This window comes from Dermacentor andersoni, chromosome 9, assembly GCF_023375885.2.
Source record: "Dermacentor andersoni chromosome 9, qqDerAnde1_hic_scaffold, whole genome shotgun sequence".
Classification (NCBI taxonomy): Eukaryota; Metazoa; Arthropoda; class Arachnida; order Ixodida; family Ixodidae; genus Dermacentor; species Dermacentor andersoni.
In genome coordinates, this window is record NC_092822.1 from 61,457,420 (window position 1) to 61,474,357 (window position 16,938).

Sequence of the window (16,938 nt, forward strand, 5' to 3'; positions counted from 1 at the left end):
TTGCGTTTGGCAATGATTATCAATGGTTTCTGCAAGAATATTTATTGGTCTTTCCAGCTGTACCTTGTGGTCTGCGTCAGTGCAAAGCAACGGATCCGCCGTTCTCACGGTGGGTCTTTGTAGGTGTTCGCTTGGCTGCTGCAAAATTGCCTTCCTCGCCGCCTTCGTGTCTGTAGAACCTCGGCGATCGTCTTGTTGAGCTCAGCGGGGAGGACCCAGGCAACATACGTGATTGGCTGGATGTCATACGGGATCGGAGCGTTGGCTGCTTGGATTAAATCGCTTGAAGCGGTATTCTTGCGTTAGCTGCTTGGATTAAATCACTAGGCTTGTAATCTTTTGAATATCTATAAACATTGACCGTTCTGTTGTTTTTATTGGCTTTGCATTGCAAGCAACACAACTATACTCCTTGATGTCCGTGCAATAATTTACATCGTTGCAGCGTCTTACGAAGTGCCCATGTATTTAGCGTCGATATTTTAAGCTTTTATTTTCTCTTCGAAACTTCCACAGCTATAAGATCTCAATACAGGGTGATTTAGAAAATAATTTTTTAAATCGCCTATGGCAAATAGCATATTTCCAGCGGTTAATCCAGATTGCGCAGAGGCGCACATTCGCGAGCAATGAAAAGTCATAATGGACAAATTACGAATTATATTGCGGTACATATTCTAATTTACGAACTGCAGCCGGCGAGTTCACAAGGCGTATTGGCTTGCAATTATTTTTCATTGTGGCACCAGTTTCTAACACATTCATCCCCAAAGTGCGCAGCGAAACACATGGGCGTTCCAGTTACTTTTGTACTAGGGTGCATAAAACGGCGGTTTAAAAAAAGCAAGTGATACTATAGTGTTTCTTTACCACAAGTTTTACGGTGCGCAATTCGATACCCGTGCGGATCATACGATTTCTTACAAGTGAACATGCCTGCAATCGCCGAGCCCACTACTGTCCCGTTCTCATGCCGCGGGATGTAGGCGTCGTCAGGATACACTTTCGGCATGTTTGCTTTTGCCTCATCTCGTTGGCATGATGAACGCAATACAAACTCATCAAAACATCAGATGACATATGTTCTTTCAATTTTCAAAAGAACTTAAAAGTACAGAGTCTCATAACAGATCATACCACTTCAATTTCTGATGAAAGTGCCGTCTCGGTCTTGATAGGTACGCTCTGGAAGCTGTGCTTGCATTTATTCTGCTTGAATAACAAAAGAATACTAGTTACACCACATTCGTGCCTTCATAAATCGCTGAAGCCATCCTTCCGCAAAGCGCCGGAAGTACCGGCGTGGTCGTAATCTGGAGATATGTATACACGTCTGAATAATCGAAGCCAAACCAAACTCATCAGCTAGTACCTAAAATATGCGGCGTCATATAATTAAAAACCTAATTACCATGATTTTGCTTAGTCGATTATGCATTCCGATTTCTCGTGCAAGTGATGTCCACTGCTGGGAGTAATCCAGTAAAAATGACTAGTTATGCTACACAATGTTTAAAAAGTGTGTGATCTAAAAAAACGCTCGGTATAACACGTAGTCATACTGTTCAACATAGATACTCGTAACAGGGAGACACTGATCGACAGACGAGACCAGGTATGTCACTAGATAAACCGATAATATATATTTAGGCACATCACGCAAAGATATCGTGAGTAACAAAAATTTAGCCCAATCCAGCAACTTCAGTGTAGTGACCCTGTGCCCAGTTGCTGCCAGTGCCACTCTGGCCGAACACGAAAGTTGTCTGGGCGCAAATGCTGTCCACGTGGTCCCGACAACAATGCGTCCGCACTGCCAGGCTCCACGTCAACAAGAATGGCCTGGTACACGTATTTTCCTCCAGGAGGTTCGAAATCTTCGTCGTTGCGCACGCTGACGTCTCTAAATTGCAGGCCCGAGCCTTCTTGAAACGTTCCAGCAGCTCATATGCCTTGCTCATCGGAGATGACTTCCCGCAGTTTCGCTCCAGCTTGGACGTCCGAGAACGGATGACGCGCTGAGGCTAGCAGTCGACGGCGAACCGTCGGCCGCGATATGCCGGCAGGCACCACCCCTGCAGATGTCAGACGTGCCAGACGAGATATTATAGCTGCACTTTCTACGGCGGTCGCATTTGCCCGTATGCCTCAGGGCGTGAATGGGCCGGTGTGTGCCGTAAGTTAGCAAAGAGTAAATAGTAAGCACGATTACAACACAACACAATAACAAAATTATACCTCCACGTAGCCCGTCATTGCAGCAGTCCTTCAGCAGAACGCCGGCGGTACCGGCGGTACGCCGCCGTACCGGGTCACATGTAGGCCGGTACCGCCGGTACCGGTCTGCATGTGACCTACATGTGGCCGATGTGTCGTCACGGAGTGCTCGACACCTGTAACTTCTGCCTGGTCTAACCTATTTACGGAGGTCACCAAGAAGAGGGTACGAGTGCAGTATCGGCAAGCCGTAGCTTACCAATTTTCGGAAGAAATAGCATTGATACACGGAGTCATCTCTATGCACCAGGACAATGAGACAATGGCAATCTTTGCTCATGCGAAACCTCCTGTTTACCTAAACATGAATAAAAATAACCGAGTCGCTCCTGAGTTGATCATTTCGAATGGGATCCCACAGAACGATGATTGATTGGCCTTGATTGGCCGTCTTCGTCATAGGCGATACTACCGTTGTGTCGCACATAGCGATATCAATGCCTCAAGAGTTGATGAAAACGATAGTATTTAGCCGTAAACATATGACGTGGCCGCGCATTTTCGTCCACTCTTGAAAATGATGCGCAAGCCAATGTTCACGGAGATGAAAGACGTTTTCGGTAGGATTGAACCGAGAGACATTAATGACAGAGCACGTAGCGCCAGCCTTCAGGGACGTCAGATATATTTGGCAAGACTACTATGATTCCGCGCATTTTGAATGCAACACAGAATACGCTGTTCTTGCAGTAATGTAAAGCATGATGCAGCGTGCTTAAAGTAATAGCTAAAGCAGCAGGTCTCAAGTAGAGCGGAGTCCGACGTTAATATGAGTCAAACTTACGGAATCGGCAAGAGGTAAATGCGACGTCAGGTGTTTTGTTTTAACAGGATGCCTGGTGCTAACGTTTCTAGGCGTCGTCAATTATTGCAAGTATAGCCCCTGCAAATTTTGTTTACAGCAATGCTACTTCCAGACAGAGCTGAAAATAAGCAAAAGAAAGAATTCAAAGCCCGCGCTAGCTTTTCGTATTGGCATTAAAAATTACCGGTGTGCATTTTTATACAAGTGCGCTTGAGAGGGAAGTTTATGTAAATCAATTAAATGGAGAATTTCTTTTCGGCAACTACTGCGCGAATTTTGATAAGGTTTGCTCCACTTAAAGTAGGCGACAATATAGCAACTGTAGGGAGTAGAGGGTGTAGGGGTGGGGGAAGCGGGGGTTAGTTTACTACTATCTTATAAACCAAATTTTAGTTTGGAAACAAGAACAATGAACTCGTGCATAGAATTTACTGATATGACTCGGCAGTAAACGGGATACATCACACTTCTGTAAACTGTGCCCCGTAATATATTTAATATGGACAAAGTTGATGCGTCCCACAGCGCTTTTAATCAAATAACTAAAATTTAAAAAATTTAAATTATGGGGTTTTACGTGCCAAAACCACTTTCTGATTATGAGGCACGCCGTAGTGGAGGACTCCGGAAATTTCGACCACCTGGGGTTCTTTAGCGTGCACCTAAATCTAAGTACACGGGTGTTTTCGCATTTCGCCCCCATCGAAATGCGGCCGCCGTGGCCGGGATACGATCCCGCGACCTCGTGCTCAGCAGCCTAACACCATAGCCACTGAGCAACCACGGCGGGTTCAAATAACTAAGGTGCAAGTAGAACCTTTGCAATACACTCGTAAACGTTGTAAGAATTTCACGCGAGCTTTTTATTCCTAAATCACACTTGTCTGCTTGAAATACCCGCTGACTAATGCATTCTATAGAATTGCACGCGGCATCTCTCTCAGGCACAAAGTTCCAGGTTTGTAAATATCGTGGTTGTATCATATTCAAAAATCAATTTTGGAAATTCTTTCGAAAAAAAAACGAATTCCTGAATAGAACATCTTCAACCAGTTGCTAGAGTTGAACTTTCTCTCTGAAATGCCATAGTAAAAGAATTGCAGCGGTTGCCCCATAAGAGACATCGGAGTTGGCCCGAAGCTAAAGTTTCCGTTTATTACTCCGTTTTTATTAAATTGGGCCTGTTAGTTGCTGAAGAAGCCAGGCAGAAATATGCGGATGACATTGACCTCACGGTGCGAACTATCGTGGTGTTAATACCTGCCTATTGTTTTAGTCTGCCTGCGCTAGAATGCTTTTCAACTACGTTCCCAACGCGCCCAGCCCTCCGCTGTATACTTCAGCAGTCCAATCACGTGTCAAATGTGGATGCCGGCTAATAGTTGGTAATAAATATTAGCAAATATACCAATGCATTATATTTTTTCATGCATTGTAGGAACTACTGAATACCAGTTCAAAAGTGACTCCTGTGCCCCGAGTTTGTTCTAGGAAAAATAAACTACAAACTTCTACGCTAATTAGTATATGACGCTATAGTGATGGTTGCTTATATCTTAATATAACGTTATCACGTTAAAAATTAAATTCATATCTTACGAGTTCAGACCACGATCTGGTTATGAGGCAGCCGTAGTGCAAGACTCCGGAATTATCTTGACCGCCCTGTTTTACTTAACGCGCGCCTCTAATTTAAGTACCGCAAGCGTTCTTGCGTTTCGCCACAGTTGAAATGCGATCAATCGAATCCGCGACCTTGAGCTCGGTGGTGTCGCTCCATAGCCACTGGGCTATACCGCGGAGAGATTCCTTATGGTCATAGGTTTTTATAGGGGTCTTATGCACTTAAGGATTTAATGCGGCCGCATGGTGACTCACGTGAAGGAGACATGCTTCGGTATTATTAATATGCACTGCACGTATTGCAGCCGATATAGTTACTAGCTTAAATGGCGAACATTCAGAGGTCTCGCTTAATATAAGCATAAGTTGAGACAAAAACCTCTCACGAAATCTGACTTTTAGCTTTAGTACTGCTACCTTTCAAGTGATACGAGCTCGCGTTCAGTAACAGAACGTGAGAGCCTCAAAGCCATCATGACCAGATTTATGGAAGTACTTCTATTAATTAAGCCAGGCTAGCTTGTAAAGTGCCCTTTCAAAAAGAATTGTGCGTGCTGAAAATTCTTATATATATCTGCTTTCCTCTCAGAGAGCTAGCTTAACTAATCGGTCTAAACTAGTATTTCGCTGTTACCTTGCAGGTTGACTGCGTGGCATGGGCGTTGTACTCATGAACACAAGGTCGCAGGTTTGAGTCCCCTCGTTAACTTTGCTTTGGGTGTACGTTGGGCAAACCCAGGTAGTCGCTATCACGTGCTTGACAATCTAATGCAGTTTCGACAAGTTTTTTTTTTTTTTTTTTCTCTTTTCTCGTCGGCTCTCGAACTATGGTGATCAACATAAGATTACCTTTTACGGCCCGTGTCTTCGCACTCGGTCTTTCCGGCGCTGGAAGCCACAACGGAGCTGGAAGCTGCCACCATCGCCTCCTGCAACAATGTAGGCACGAACCAAGTCAGCCAACTCCATATCGGTCACGCAGCTACATGCTATTATCGTACTGAGACCCTCATATCATCATATTGCGCATTGCCTTTAAAGGTACTGAAAACAGAAGCAATAAATCTACTGTGAGCGACAAAGATTTTTTTTTAACTGCTTCGTTAAATTCCGCGCCAATCAGTTGAATAATGGAAGGGAAAATGAAGGAGAAATTTTCATTTAATTTCACACTGAATCTACAATTCCACTAGTTCAGTATGAAGTAAAGAATTTCAAAACAGTTTTATTTTTATGCGAATGCAATCTACTACTATAGCGCAGCTTATTTGGTCTCTTTATTGCTCCTTTATTCCATTCAAAGTAATCGTTGAACTAATCATGTAAATATTTGTTTACATTCTGAAGTAAAATCGACCAATAACTGCATGCAAGGCTAGACCACTGTCACCACGGACGACGAGGAGGACCCGTGATGTTGTAGGAAAAAGCCAATGAATCAAAAACATAAACAGAAAAAGAAAAATCGAACTGCTCAAACCTGCCCAGCTTTGTCTCGTCATGCTGTTTCTTTACCGTGCAGTTCTGTTGCAACATGTTGTTTGTATACCGTGCTTACCACTAGTTATTGCGTATCAAGCATGCACCAACTGCCACCGCTCTCCGTGTTGCTAAAAACCATAAAGTGTGTTTGGAATACAGCCAAACACCTTTTTAACCAAGCGCCCTCGACCTCCGAAATCATTCGTTAGACAAGTCATTCCATGCCTGCAGCTCACTATAGAGCAGGCTAAGCAGGTTCGGCAAAATAATACTTTAGCATGGGTTCATAAGTTGCTCGAGTAAGTCGGTTGATTTTCTTCTGAAAACTTAATTCGATGAAATGTGCCCACTGGCAGCCGTCGCTATGGCGACGAGGTTCGCAGCGGGCTCAGTGGCGAAATCCGGAAGTGACGTAAGCTACAGCGGTGGCGCGTTGAACACCGCTATTGCAAGCGTCGTCAAAATCGCTTGCTAGTCGGCAGGCTCACCGCTGCCTTCGTCGACCTTCGCCTCCATCCCCGTCCTTGGTAGCCTTGACGATCCAAATAGATCATGACGTCAATTAAAGGGGACGGGGTAGAAGTAGGGGGGCGTGGCTAATGATGCCCGCAATCTACCGCATGGTGTCGTTTCTTACGTGCACCGACGCGCTGCGGTGGCACCGCTACATGCGTACGTACTACGTTGTAAAGTTGGAAATTAGCCCTCGAGGTCCGTTACATTTCCCGCTGCAGAGGCAAATTTGTTGTAGGGCTCTTCGCTGCAAGGAGCGTTCGCTGTAGATGTGCTCGAAATACAAATGGTAGTAAGGAATTCGGTCGTAACATGCAAAATAACTTCTCTATGAATATCACCGTAGACGTGTTCAACAGTGCTGCTGTACGATCACAAACTGTACAATGCGTCATCAATAAGCCAAATGTAGCAGTGATTTTGCAGCTTCATCTCTGCGATTAGGGAAAGAAAATGGCTTTTTACTTCAATAAATATCGGGAAACGGTTGCCCCGTCAACACAATGGAGATGTTACTTTGAGAGTCTAACCATGGTATGAAAAACAAGGTTTATTTTTCAGTTACTATAACATAACCGACATGATAAGCAGTTGCGTCTTAACTGTCTATACGTGAATGACGAACAGAAACATATTTATATAATACGCGCAATGTTTAATCAATCAATCAATCAATCAAGTGCTCTAAATCGTGAGGTTATCGTTAATTTCTCGATATTACACTTCGTTTGCGGCTGTGTCCGGGATACCCATTTCTTTTCTTTTTTGACGCCGTATCACCACAGGTGCTTTCAGCGAGGAAATACAAAAGTTTATTTAAGAGAACAGTATGTACATTATCTACGTATCGTGCATAAATCAGACTTGTGTTGACGAGAAAGAGCCATAAAAATCACATAAACCACTGGAAAATAGCATTAACAAATTTGAAAATTGCAACACATGTACAATCGAACACATAAATATACAGAGCGAGGAATAGTCACAATAAGGAGATGCATTGCGCTAAGACGGGTGTCATGTTGGATAATCTATGAAACTTCGGCGCACAAATTCGCAAGCAATCAACCAGTACCGGTGCCTGCGAAGTCGACGAGCCCGCCGTGGCAGCAGCGTCCTCCGATATCCGCGTGCCTGCGGGAGTCGTCGCGACTGTGCGCTGCCTCTGCGTCGTCAGGCCGCCGACGTCGCGTAGCAGCGGTTCGCGGGGCACCTCGCAGCCTGGGTGCTCCGACGTCTGCCACGTGGTGCCGGTCGTCGCGGGCCACGACGACAACGACGACGATGACTGCGACGACGACGACAACGACGACGACGACAGCGACGACGATGACTGCGATGACGACGACAACGACGACGATGACGACGACGACGAGAGGTTCGCCTTCCAGCCCTGGCCTGTACCTGCGCAGGAGGAAACAATTATGATGGTGACTGCGTAGCAGTGACGCGAATGCATGCAGTAAGAAAATGCCGCGGCTTTATGCACCCAAAGCACGATCTGATGAGACACGCATAGTGGAGGACTCCGAATTAACTTTGACCACCTGGGGTTTGTTAACGTGCACCCATTGAATGGTGCACTGGCCTGTTCTGCATTTCACCCCCATTCAACTGTGGGCGCCGCGGCCGGGAGTTGATCACACCAAAGTCACAATGCACCACGGTGCACCACTTCAAGCAATTTCTGGGGCCTAGCTGTCTATTGATCGAGGTTTCTAGCTCATTTTCGACAAACGTTGATCTCTAGGTAGTCCACGGTCGAATGGGCAGTGCGTTGGGCTCCTGTGCTGAGGAAGCATGATTAGAAAGCAACCGTCGGACCGACTTCGATTACTAGGTATGTAGCACTGTGTACTGATGTGCCGCTTTTCGACGAACCTCTATGACGCTGACATGGGTCACTGGGGATGTGGGTCTCGGTATGCCGCATACGTATATACCGCCCTTCAATTGATTGCTTCCACGCTTGCTTGGACTACTGCGTATGTGCCACTCGGTTTGTACTATTCTTTAGCAGCTCTGATACCCAGTCGGACTACTGGGTTTCTGCCACTCTGCAATGAACATATTTAATGCCAACTTCGGAAACTACGCAATCGTCACTGAGGACGTGCCGCTCTACAACGACAAAAATATCCTTTCAATTTATCCGGTGCTCCCTATAGGGGGTGCAGCGTGTTCAGTGGGAAGCAGCGTGCTCTAGCGGAGTACAGCAGGCTGCATTTCTACCAGCCGATTTCCACCGGACGAATGCACCATTCGAAAAGCTTTGAAATCTATTCCATGCTGGGCAGAATCGAAGCCACTTCACGGATGTTCCGCAGGGGCAGCAGCCTTATGCTTTAGCAAGCTGTTCCGCAAATGCACTAGGTTATGTGCTGCTTTTCGATGATCGTCTTTCTCGCCAACGCTTGAGTGAGCTGCACCACGAGTGCACCAAGTATGTGGCTCTCTTCAGTGATGTGCCATTGGGTATGCGGCCAGAGATGAAACGATGCTCAGCACTCGCACTAACCGGCGCCCCACTGCTTCTCGCGTCTCGCAGGCTACCCGTGGACCACTCGGCAACTCCACTACGTTGCTCAGCGTCTCTAGAAAAAAAAAGCACAGGAGAGGAGCCTGTCTGCCGCATGATGCATCCCGGAGGTCACGCGCAGGCTTTGCGGCGGCGCCGCTAGGAGGAGGAGGAGGAAGCAGGAATAGACAGGAAGACAGGGAGGTTAGCCAGTTATCAGTCCGGCTGGCTACCCTGTAGGTGGCGCTACATGGCGCATTGTGTTCACAGGAAAGCTCGACAGAGAATTTCCGCTGCAGTACACGCCTCATACATAAGGTGCTTCGATAGCGGCATTACCTAGTGTCCCTATGTCGCTTCAATGTTAAGTGCATTACCGACATCAATCATGAAATGGGTTCTGTCAATTTTTTTTTTTTTTTTTTATGGGACACGTTTTTTGGTTGGGTCCTACCAGGGGATCGTTTGCTAAAACCGCATGTACGGAAAACGTGTCGGGTTCTTATCACTTATATCTTTGGAACCGTACTGCCCACGCGTCTTACATTGATCTGGTTACCCGATCGGGCATGTTTCGCGTGCACGAATGCTTTCGTTGCCGAGTCATACATGGTGCAATTGGAGGTAAAAACATAGCCTCTGGCTCGGCGTTCAGTGTGTTCTTACTCCATTGTAAGTTAGTTGATTCGACCAGGAGTGGTCACGTTTGGGAAGTGACTATGCCATAGTAGGCAGAATTCAAACTCAAAGCAGTGCTCATCAGGAGATAAGGTTTGCAAACGTGCAGTTTGTTCCAGAAATTCCCGCTTGCTCGGCTGTGGCCCCCTGCGTTCAACGCGCAGGTTCTATAAATGACGTGGAGAGACTCGGGTAGCGAAAGACATGGGGATATCCAACCCCTTTGACGAAGGCGGAACGTGTCCGTGTGTAAGGGAGCGCAAGCGCTGGAGCTCTAACCGCATACCTCTAACCTACATACCTCTAACCGCATTTGAGTGGCGTGGTGCAGTCTCGGACACCACCAATAGGGGATCATTTTCCTATCCCGTGCCCAAGCACCTTCTGCAATACAAACGGACCCACTACAAGTAGGCAGCGAACACAATTGCAAAATTATACCGTGAGACGCGCACTAGCTGCAACATAAATCGTGTATGTAAGCTTTACATTGCGTGGATAAATAACCTTTGCATTTGGTTACGTCCTTTTCACACCATAGTGGCCATACCTTTGCAGCACGCGCAAGACGTTACACGTACCCCGCTGCAGCTGCGTCCCTGATGCAGGTTATCCCTTTTTTTTTTTTGTCTCACTCACCTCCCCGGTGCTTGCAGCGACGCGCCTCTCCCTGTGGCGTGATCGTCCCGCCGCCCCTGGCTCCTGTGACAGCAGCAGGTGTCGCGTGGGTCGAGTAACACGTGGTGCACGGCGTCACGTTGCTTTTGCAGGCCACGGAATTTGCACCCTCGAGCACCAGGTTTCCAGCCTTGACGGTTGCCACGTCGTTCCTGACGCGACCAGGCACACTCGGGAAGACGACAACCACCGGGACTGCGACCTTGACCAGAACCGTGGTAGCGACCGCCAGGCGGCACAGCAAGTCGTAGCTGGCGTGCCCGAATTGAGGATCGAATTGAAAATGTGGTTTTACTATATAACTTTGTAATATTAGAAGCCAGTTCTGCAAACGCTCACAAGCAGGAGGGAAAATCTTGCAAAGGCATATTATGTCATTCTCCCGACGCGGAACCTACAAGTAAAGTATGGGTTTTTGAGAAAAGGATAAACGCGTAGGAGTTAGCATTGCAGCTTCGCCTGTACTGCCGGCTGGAGGACAAAAATTTCGCTTTCGTACAACGTTGGTTATAGAAGAACGCTTGAGGGCGCACAAGCTGAACCATTATGGAAGAAAGCACGTTATTTGGCTGGAAGACCATCAAAGCCTTCAAAATGTAACTGATCACTTATTCCATGCTGAACATGTTTGGCTCGCGGAAGCCAAGCAGCATGGCACTCACGTCATTGCTTAGCAATGAGGCCTTTCACAAATACAGTGGTAATATGACTTCATTTCACTGCTGCTGTTCTATTTTGTCAGAAACTTTTGAATGCGGTATGTGATACGACTGTCATACGAATAAACTCCTCCAACCAGGTTTAAACAGTGTCCAACAAAATCAAATAGCTGCCACGCAAATGTTTTCTACACTAAAGATCTGTTCAAAAGGCAGCACAGTTGCACGTGATATTCTACGTACGACTAGTGTGTGCCGAAAATCGCATTCAACGAATTTCCAAGGGATTCAAAGAGGTTTTGCTTACAGGTTTTTTAAAAGGACAACCAGCCATATTTGCAACACGTCGTTCGAATGATCTTGTGATTCTGAGGCACGCGTTTCTGTGGCAATGACAGTTGTGTCATATGTATCCGATCCGTCGGACGGCGTATTGGAAAGATGGCTCATTGAACTGTGAACCTTTTGGAAAAGCCCTTGTGACTTGTCAGGTGCTTTGGTTTGGCCAAGTTGTTGGCATGCAGATTTTGACACACCTATCTCGCGCTTAACACTGAGCGCGCATGACGGCAAAACATGGCTCTAGCACCTACTTACCCTTTGCTCTTCACTAAAGCCACCTCGTGACGAGGAATGGCAGGCTCTTGCGGCGGCTTGGGCCGTAGCTCCTGGCAGGTCCACATATAAGCCTGCGCGTTAACACGGGATACTTCCATCGGCTTTCTGTATCGCTTTAAGGAATAAAGGTGACATAGCGATAATTTTAGCCACCATGCGCTGTCAACAAGCTTATCTCTACTGAACTTATTACACCATTTCACGTGTAATCTTGGGGTCCACGCCACAGTTAGGAACTCTAAGCAACAGGGGTTTTTTACATGTCATATTCAGGCGAGGGCTTCTTCGGATTGGAAACTATCTCGAAGGCCACGCTTTCGCGTACTGCAGGTGCCGAAAGCGACGAAATGGCTGCCATGTCTAGGACACTACTTAACAGTTATTGCCGTCATTGTGCCTCTTAGATCATCTGTACTTGACAATGCCTGACCTTGTGCTTTCCGCCAATGTGCGCTTCGTATACAGCGTCTCAGGCCGTCCAAGACGGCTAATTGAAGAGGCTCGAGTGTGATTGTGAAGAGGAAGATGTGCTATTTTCTGCAGCCCTTTAGGGAGCACGACTCAGCGCCTGAAGAGACTTGTCCCCGTATTCAGAAATGGCGCCTGTAGTGAACGTGTCCACGACGCTCATCGCGTTTCGTTCGGCGCGTTCGCAACAGGCGTCATTTAGATCGAGTCAAGCGTGAGCTTCATTCTAAGATGATTTCTGAACACGGGGGTATGTATGTCTTGCGTGCGTTTCCTAAAACGATGCTCGCCCGGATTCTTTTCCGGTCAGGAACGCCATGTGCGTCTCAGCGTGACACAGCGTTCCTGAAAGGGAAGTAGCTGACGGAAGGTTTTAAATAAAGGAAGCGCACACATGTTTTTTACGTTTACTATTGCGGTACAAAATTGCAATTTTGGAAGTTGTAAAAGTCTCTTCGAGTTCACACAGAATGTTATTCATGCCAGCCCATCTTCCTAAACGCTGTGCGTCGGGTGCTTTCCTCTCAGGAACGATATATCCTTACGCATGGCGCTCCTCGGAGCGAGAAGTACCTATGAGAGCGTTATATGAAGAAGAGTTTGTCAAAAGTGGTGACAGCTGTCATGAGGACACACATTCGTGAGCATTCGTGTGCGACTGCTCGGCGCCAAACTATTGATTGAAACACGTTCCGTGTTTCCGTAAGTGCAAATCCTTGATGGTTAAACAATGGGTGTTAATCCTTGCTTGTTACACAACAACATTAAAACCAATTTTGAACGAGTCTACTAAAGCAGTGCGCCAAAGTGAAAATTCGTCGAATATGAGATCACGCGGGGATCGCGGCCTGGTTTTATCAAACTGTTTCGTCAATCTTAGGTCAGGCAAGGACTCTGGTCAGGACAGTAGTGCTTTTCTTGGCAGCGTCATTCATTCTCGCCCACATAGAATTTCGTACAAGTGCTACCAGCAGAAATTCTGGCACTTGTGTCGGCGGAAGCTGCAACTGTGGCGGCTCAGCCAGTAAGGTAATCATGGGCAGTATAAGCGATGTGCTTAAACCTCGACCATTCTGCTTCAAATGGTACCGCTACATTGCAAATTGATCATTTTCTACAAAATATTGTGCTTCAATACAACAATTTATCTATCATTATACATGCACGCAGAAACTAATTACCTAGCAACGTTTGAAAATTTTATTCATTGTATATCTATATAGATAAAAGACTAATAAACAACGGCACATTAGCATTTGAAGTCAATCGCGGGGATTAGACAAATCGACATAGTAGCCGTCATTGCCATGATAAAGGAACAATTACAGCACCAAAGATCCCTCTAGTTATGATTGTAGATTCCCACACTCACAACGGGGAAGGAGAAAAGTTGGCGCGGGGTGTAGTGCGAGCCAGGTATAAAAGAAAGTTTTCACGAAACCTTTAGTTGGCGATTTCTAGTTTCTCCGAGTAGGTCTGCACAACTGTAGACGCAGTGCCGCAAACGGTTAAATAGGGGGAGCACGTAGCGTACGTAAAGGGAATCTAGCCCTTACCGGCGATGGCGCTCCGAAATCCGTCGACACCGCGGTGCAAGCGACGCTGCCGTGAGGCGTTCCAGGAGCCCAGGGTGGTACCCGCTCCTGCAGCATGGGGAGGTATGGTGCCGGCGGTCGCTGCGCGGGAGCTCGAGCTTTGGGCGAACGATACACGGAGTCCGTCTGGTTCTCGCTGGACGAATCCGAGTAGTGCGCCATGTCGAACGGGCCCACAACGAGGTCCGTAAACTGGCCCACCGTGATTGCGGACATCCTGACACCGTGGTCGCTGCTGGACAAGGGGGAGCGGTCTCGCGAACTTGAAAAGAGCTTAGCTTGGCTGACTCGGAAGGCAGAGTCGGTTGCATGCGACGAGACGAACGAATCAGCTCCGGGGACAAATTTCCAGGCTACGTGTCCGAAGGTCTCGAGCACTGGCTCGCGCGACACGTGTAACGCGATGGGAGCGCGTTCCCCACGTTCGTGAATGCCGATGGCAGTGCCGATGGCCGATGGCAGCCTCCTCTTGTTAACCGGTACAGATGATTTACTGCTTTGTGGACATTCTGAAGAGGAGGATGAAGTACGTAACCGTCGTGGCATGCGGGTATTAGTTTTTATTCCTGATTTCATTCATCGTTTTCTTCTTATCGCTTTTTTCCTCTCACGAAACCTTTACTTTTTTAATTTCTAACATACAAGTTGTAAATTCGCTTGTTTTTCCGGCTCAGCTTACCCACCCGATTCATGACCGATTCCCCACTGTTGTACGCCCCACAACAACTCAGGTCGACGTCAACGTCAGTGAAATTCGTTAGTGGTAATCTGAATACACTGGGGTTTCATGGTGATGAAAAAATGAATAGTATTATTCATTCCAGTCAGCTAGACAGTCGACAGCAGGCAAGAAATAACTACAAGAAAATATATTCGTGACATCTAAGACCCCGAAACAAGTACAGATCTAACGCAGTGGCAGCATGCAGGCGCATAGGAGCATGCGGTGGCAAAGTAATGACGATTCAACCATCATGAACACAGGATACAATGAGAAACGTCGGGGCTTAAAACATACCAAAGCGTACCAAGAGAAAATATTAACTGTAAACAAATGGGATCTTGAAAAACAGCATTACTGGATACATTTTATTGCTGAAATGGAAGGAAACAACGCTACAAACAGTGCTGCCTCCTCTACTCTTGTTTTCTCGTAACCATCCTGTTCATGGTGCTGTTTCATTCGAGTTAACTGATATGCCAGCCAGTCCAATTCAACACGCTACCACATATTTATTATAACGATGCATGCATTGCGCCGTTCATTGCGGATGACGAAACCGTTGCTTAGGATGCAGAGAAATATTGTACTTCGGGCGCAGTAGCCCTGAGAACACCGGATTTTTAGAGTAATTTTGGGGCAGGATGTCTCAGAATACCTTGAAATTTCATAATGGCCCCGTTAGCAAAATAATCGTGCGAGTAATCATCAGCTAGAACAGGTTTCGTAGGATTTTATCTGCAATACACTACCAGGAGGTTGCATAATAAACGTTTTGCAACTTTTGCGCCTCTGCTCTATGTGCATAGACAAAGAGGCACGGCCATCATGTGCAAGTTATCGCCGAGATTGCAGGCAGCTTTTATTTCGTCATTCATGTTTCCAAAAGTCACTAGACCCACAAAGCTAAAACACCAATCGACATCAAGAAAAATTAGAACCTGTGTTCATTTCGGGCCGTCTAGATCGTCTTTTGCTACAAAACAAATGTTAACTGCGCAAATTGAACCAGCGTAGTGTCTAGCCAATTAGTATGCTTAACTGGGACCATTTGAATACTTGTACCAGGCTATCAAAAACGCTACCATGTGCTTTCTATTAAGTTTATGCGTTTATATAAAGATTAAATGACATAAACCTCGACTCAGTAATGTTGGTATGTTGGGCTTTGCGGGTTGAAAGGCAGACGTTGAATTGTGGTAAAAAAAAATTGCGCAGATTCAGCGCGCATTCGGGGTCTATGTGGGGCGAAGTTATTTTGAAATCACGGTAATTAAGCGCTATATGCAGATAATGCGACGTGTCTTTATTCTCATTTTTATGCAACGTGTAACCTAGTGCAATGTTTATGTGCCGCACGGGTCGTAATGGTGAAGCCAGGCAACGTTTACGTTTATTCACTGCACTATTTACAAGCTAGATGCGCGCACAGAGCGAGACGTCGGTGATGTTCAGTCCTTGTTGGGGGAAGAATGGTATAAATTGGCATGTGCTCAGAGACAATAACCACACCATACCCCTTACGTTACAGCCCAGATACACAAATATATTTAAGGCTTCCACACTCCCGGTGTCATAGTAAGACATGCACATGTCCTACTGTGAAACTTAGTGCATCTCTTGGAAGAAGACCTGCCTGAGAACCTGCCTCTTCTGCACGACTTTTATGTGCCTATATATATTCGCAGGCGCGCATACGTTTTTAGTACTCCTGCATGTGCGCATTGCGGTTCATCGTGAAACGCTGCACATATGTCCGAACGCAGATGCCGAGGAACCACGAGTAACCATTTGCGCCCGTCCGAGAGGTAGTTACGGCGGTACAGGAGCCCGTCACGAACAGCGAAGTGGTGTGCTTGGCGACGCAACGCACGTCCAGTAGAAGGCGCTGATGGGTCTGACAGAAAAGCCAGCATAGCAACAATCCATGGATCCTTCTGCTGCTCCGAAAGCATATCCGTGGCGTTGAGGGTGGACACGCATATTCGTACTTTCTGATAATTGGGCTGGCCTGACACTGGGGAGCGAGACAAGGCATCCGCGTCCGAGTGTTTACGGCCTGAGCGGTACAGCACTCGAATGTCATACTCTTGGAGGCGAAGCGCCCATCGAGCGAGACGACCTGAAGGATCTTTCAAGGACGACAGCCAGCAGAGTGCATGGTGGTCCGTGATGACGTCGAACGGGCGACCGTAGAGGTAAGGACGGAACTTACTTATGGCCCAAGTGATAGCCAGGCATTCTTTTTCTGTAACGGAATAGTTTGCTTCCGCTTTCGTGAGTGCGCGGCTGGCGAAGGCAAC

At 46.8% G+C, this 16,938-nt stretch overlaps 1 protein-coding gene across 1 annotated transcript; it reads right to left on the reverse strand.

Moving 5' to 3' along the window:
* Positions 1-1,554: 1,554 nt before the first annotated feature.
* On the reverse strand, positions 1,555-14,460 carry LOC129384174 (uncharacterized). Its single transcript, XM_055069382.2, has 6 exons — positions 13,876-14,460; positions 11,831-11,922; positions 10,536-10,825; positions 7,776-8,104; positions 5,555-5,634; positions 1,555-2,075 (listed from the first exon to the last, which is right to left on the reverse strand). Exons 1-6 carry the CDS (start codon positions 14,458-14,460, stop codon positions 1,958-1,960), a joined length of 1,494 nt encoding a protein of 497 aa, XP_054925357.1. The 3' UTR covers positions 1,555-1,957.
* Between the last annotated feature and the right edge of the window lie 2,478 nt (positions 14,461-16,938).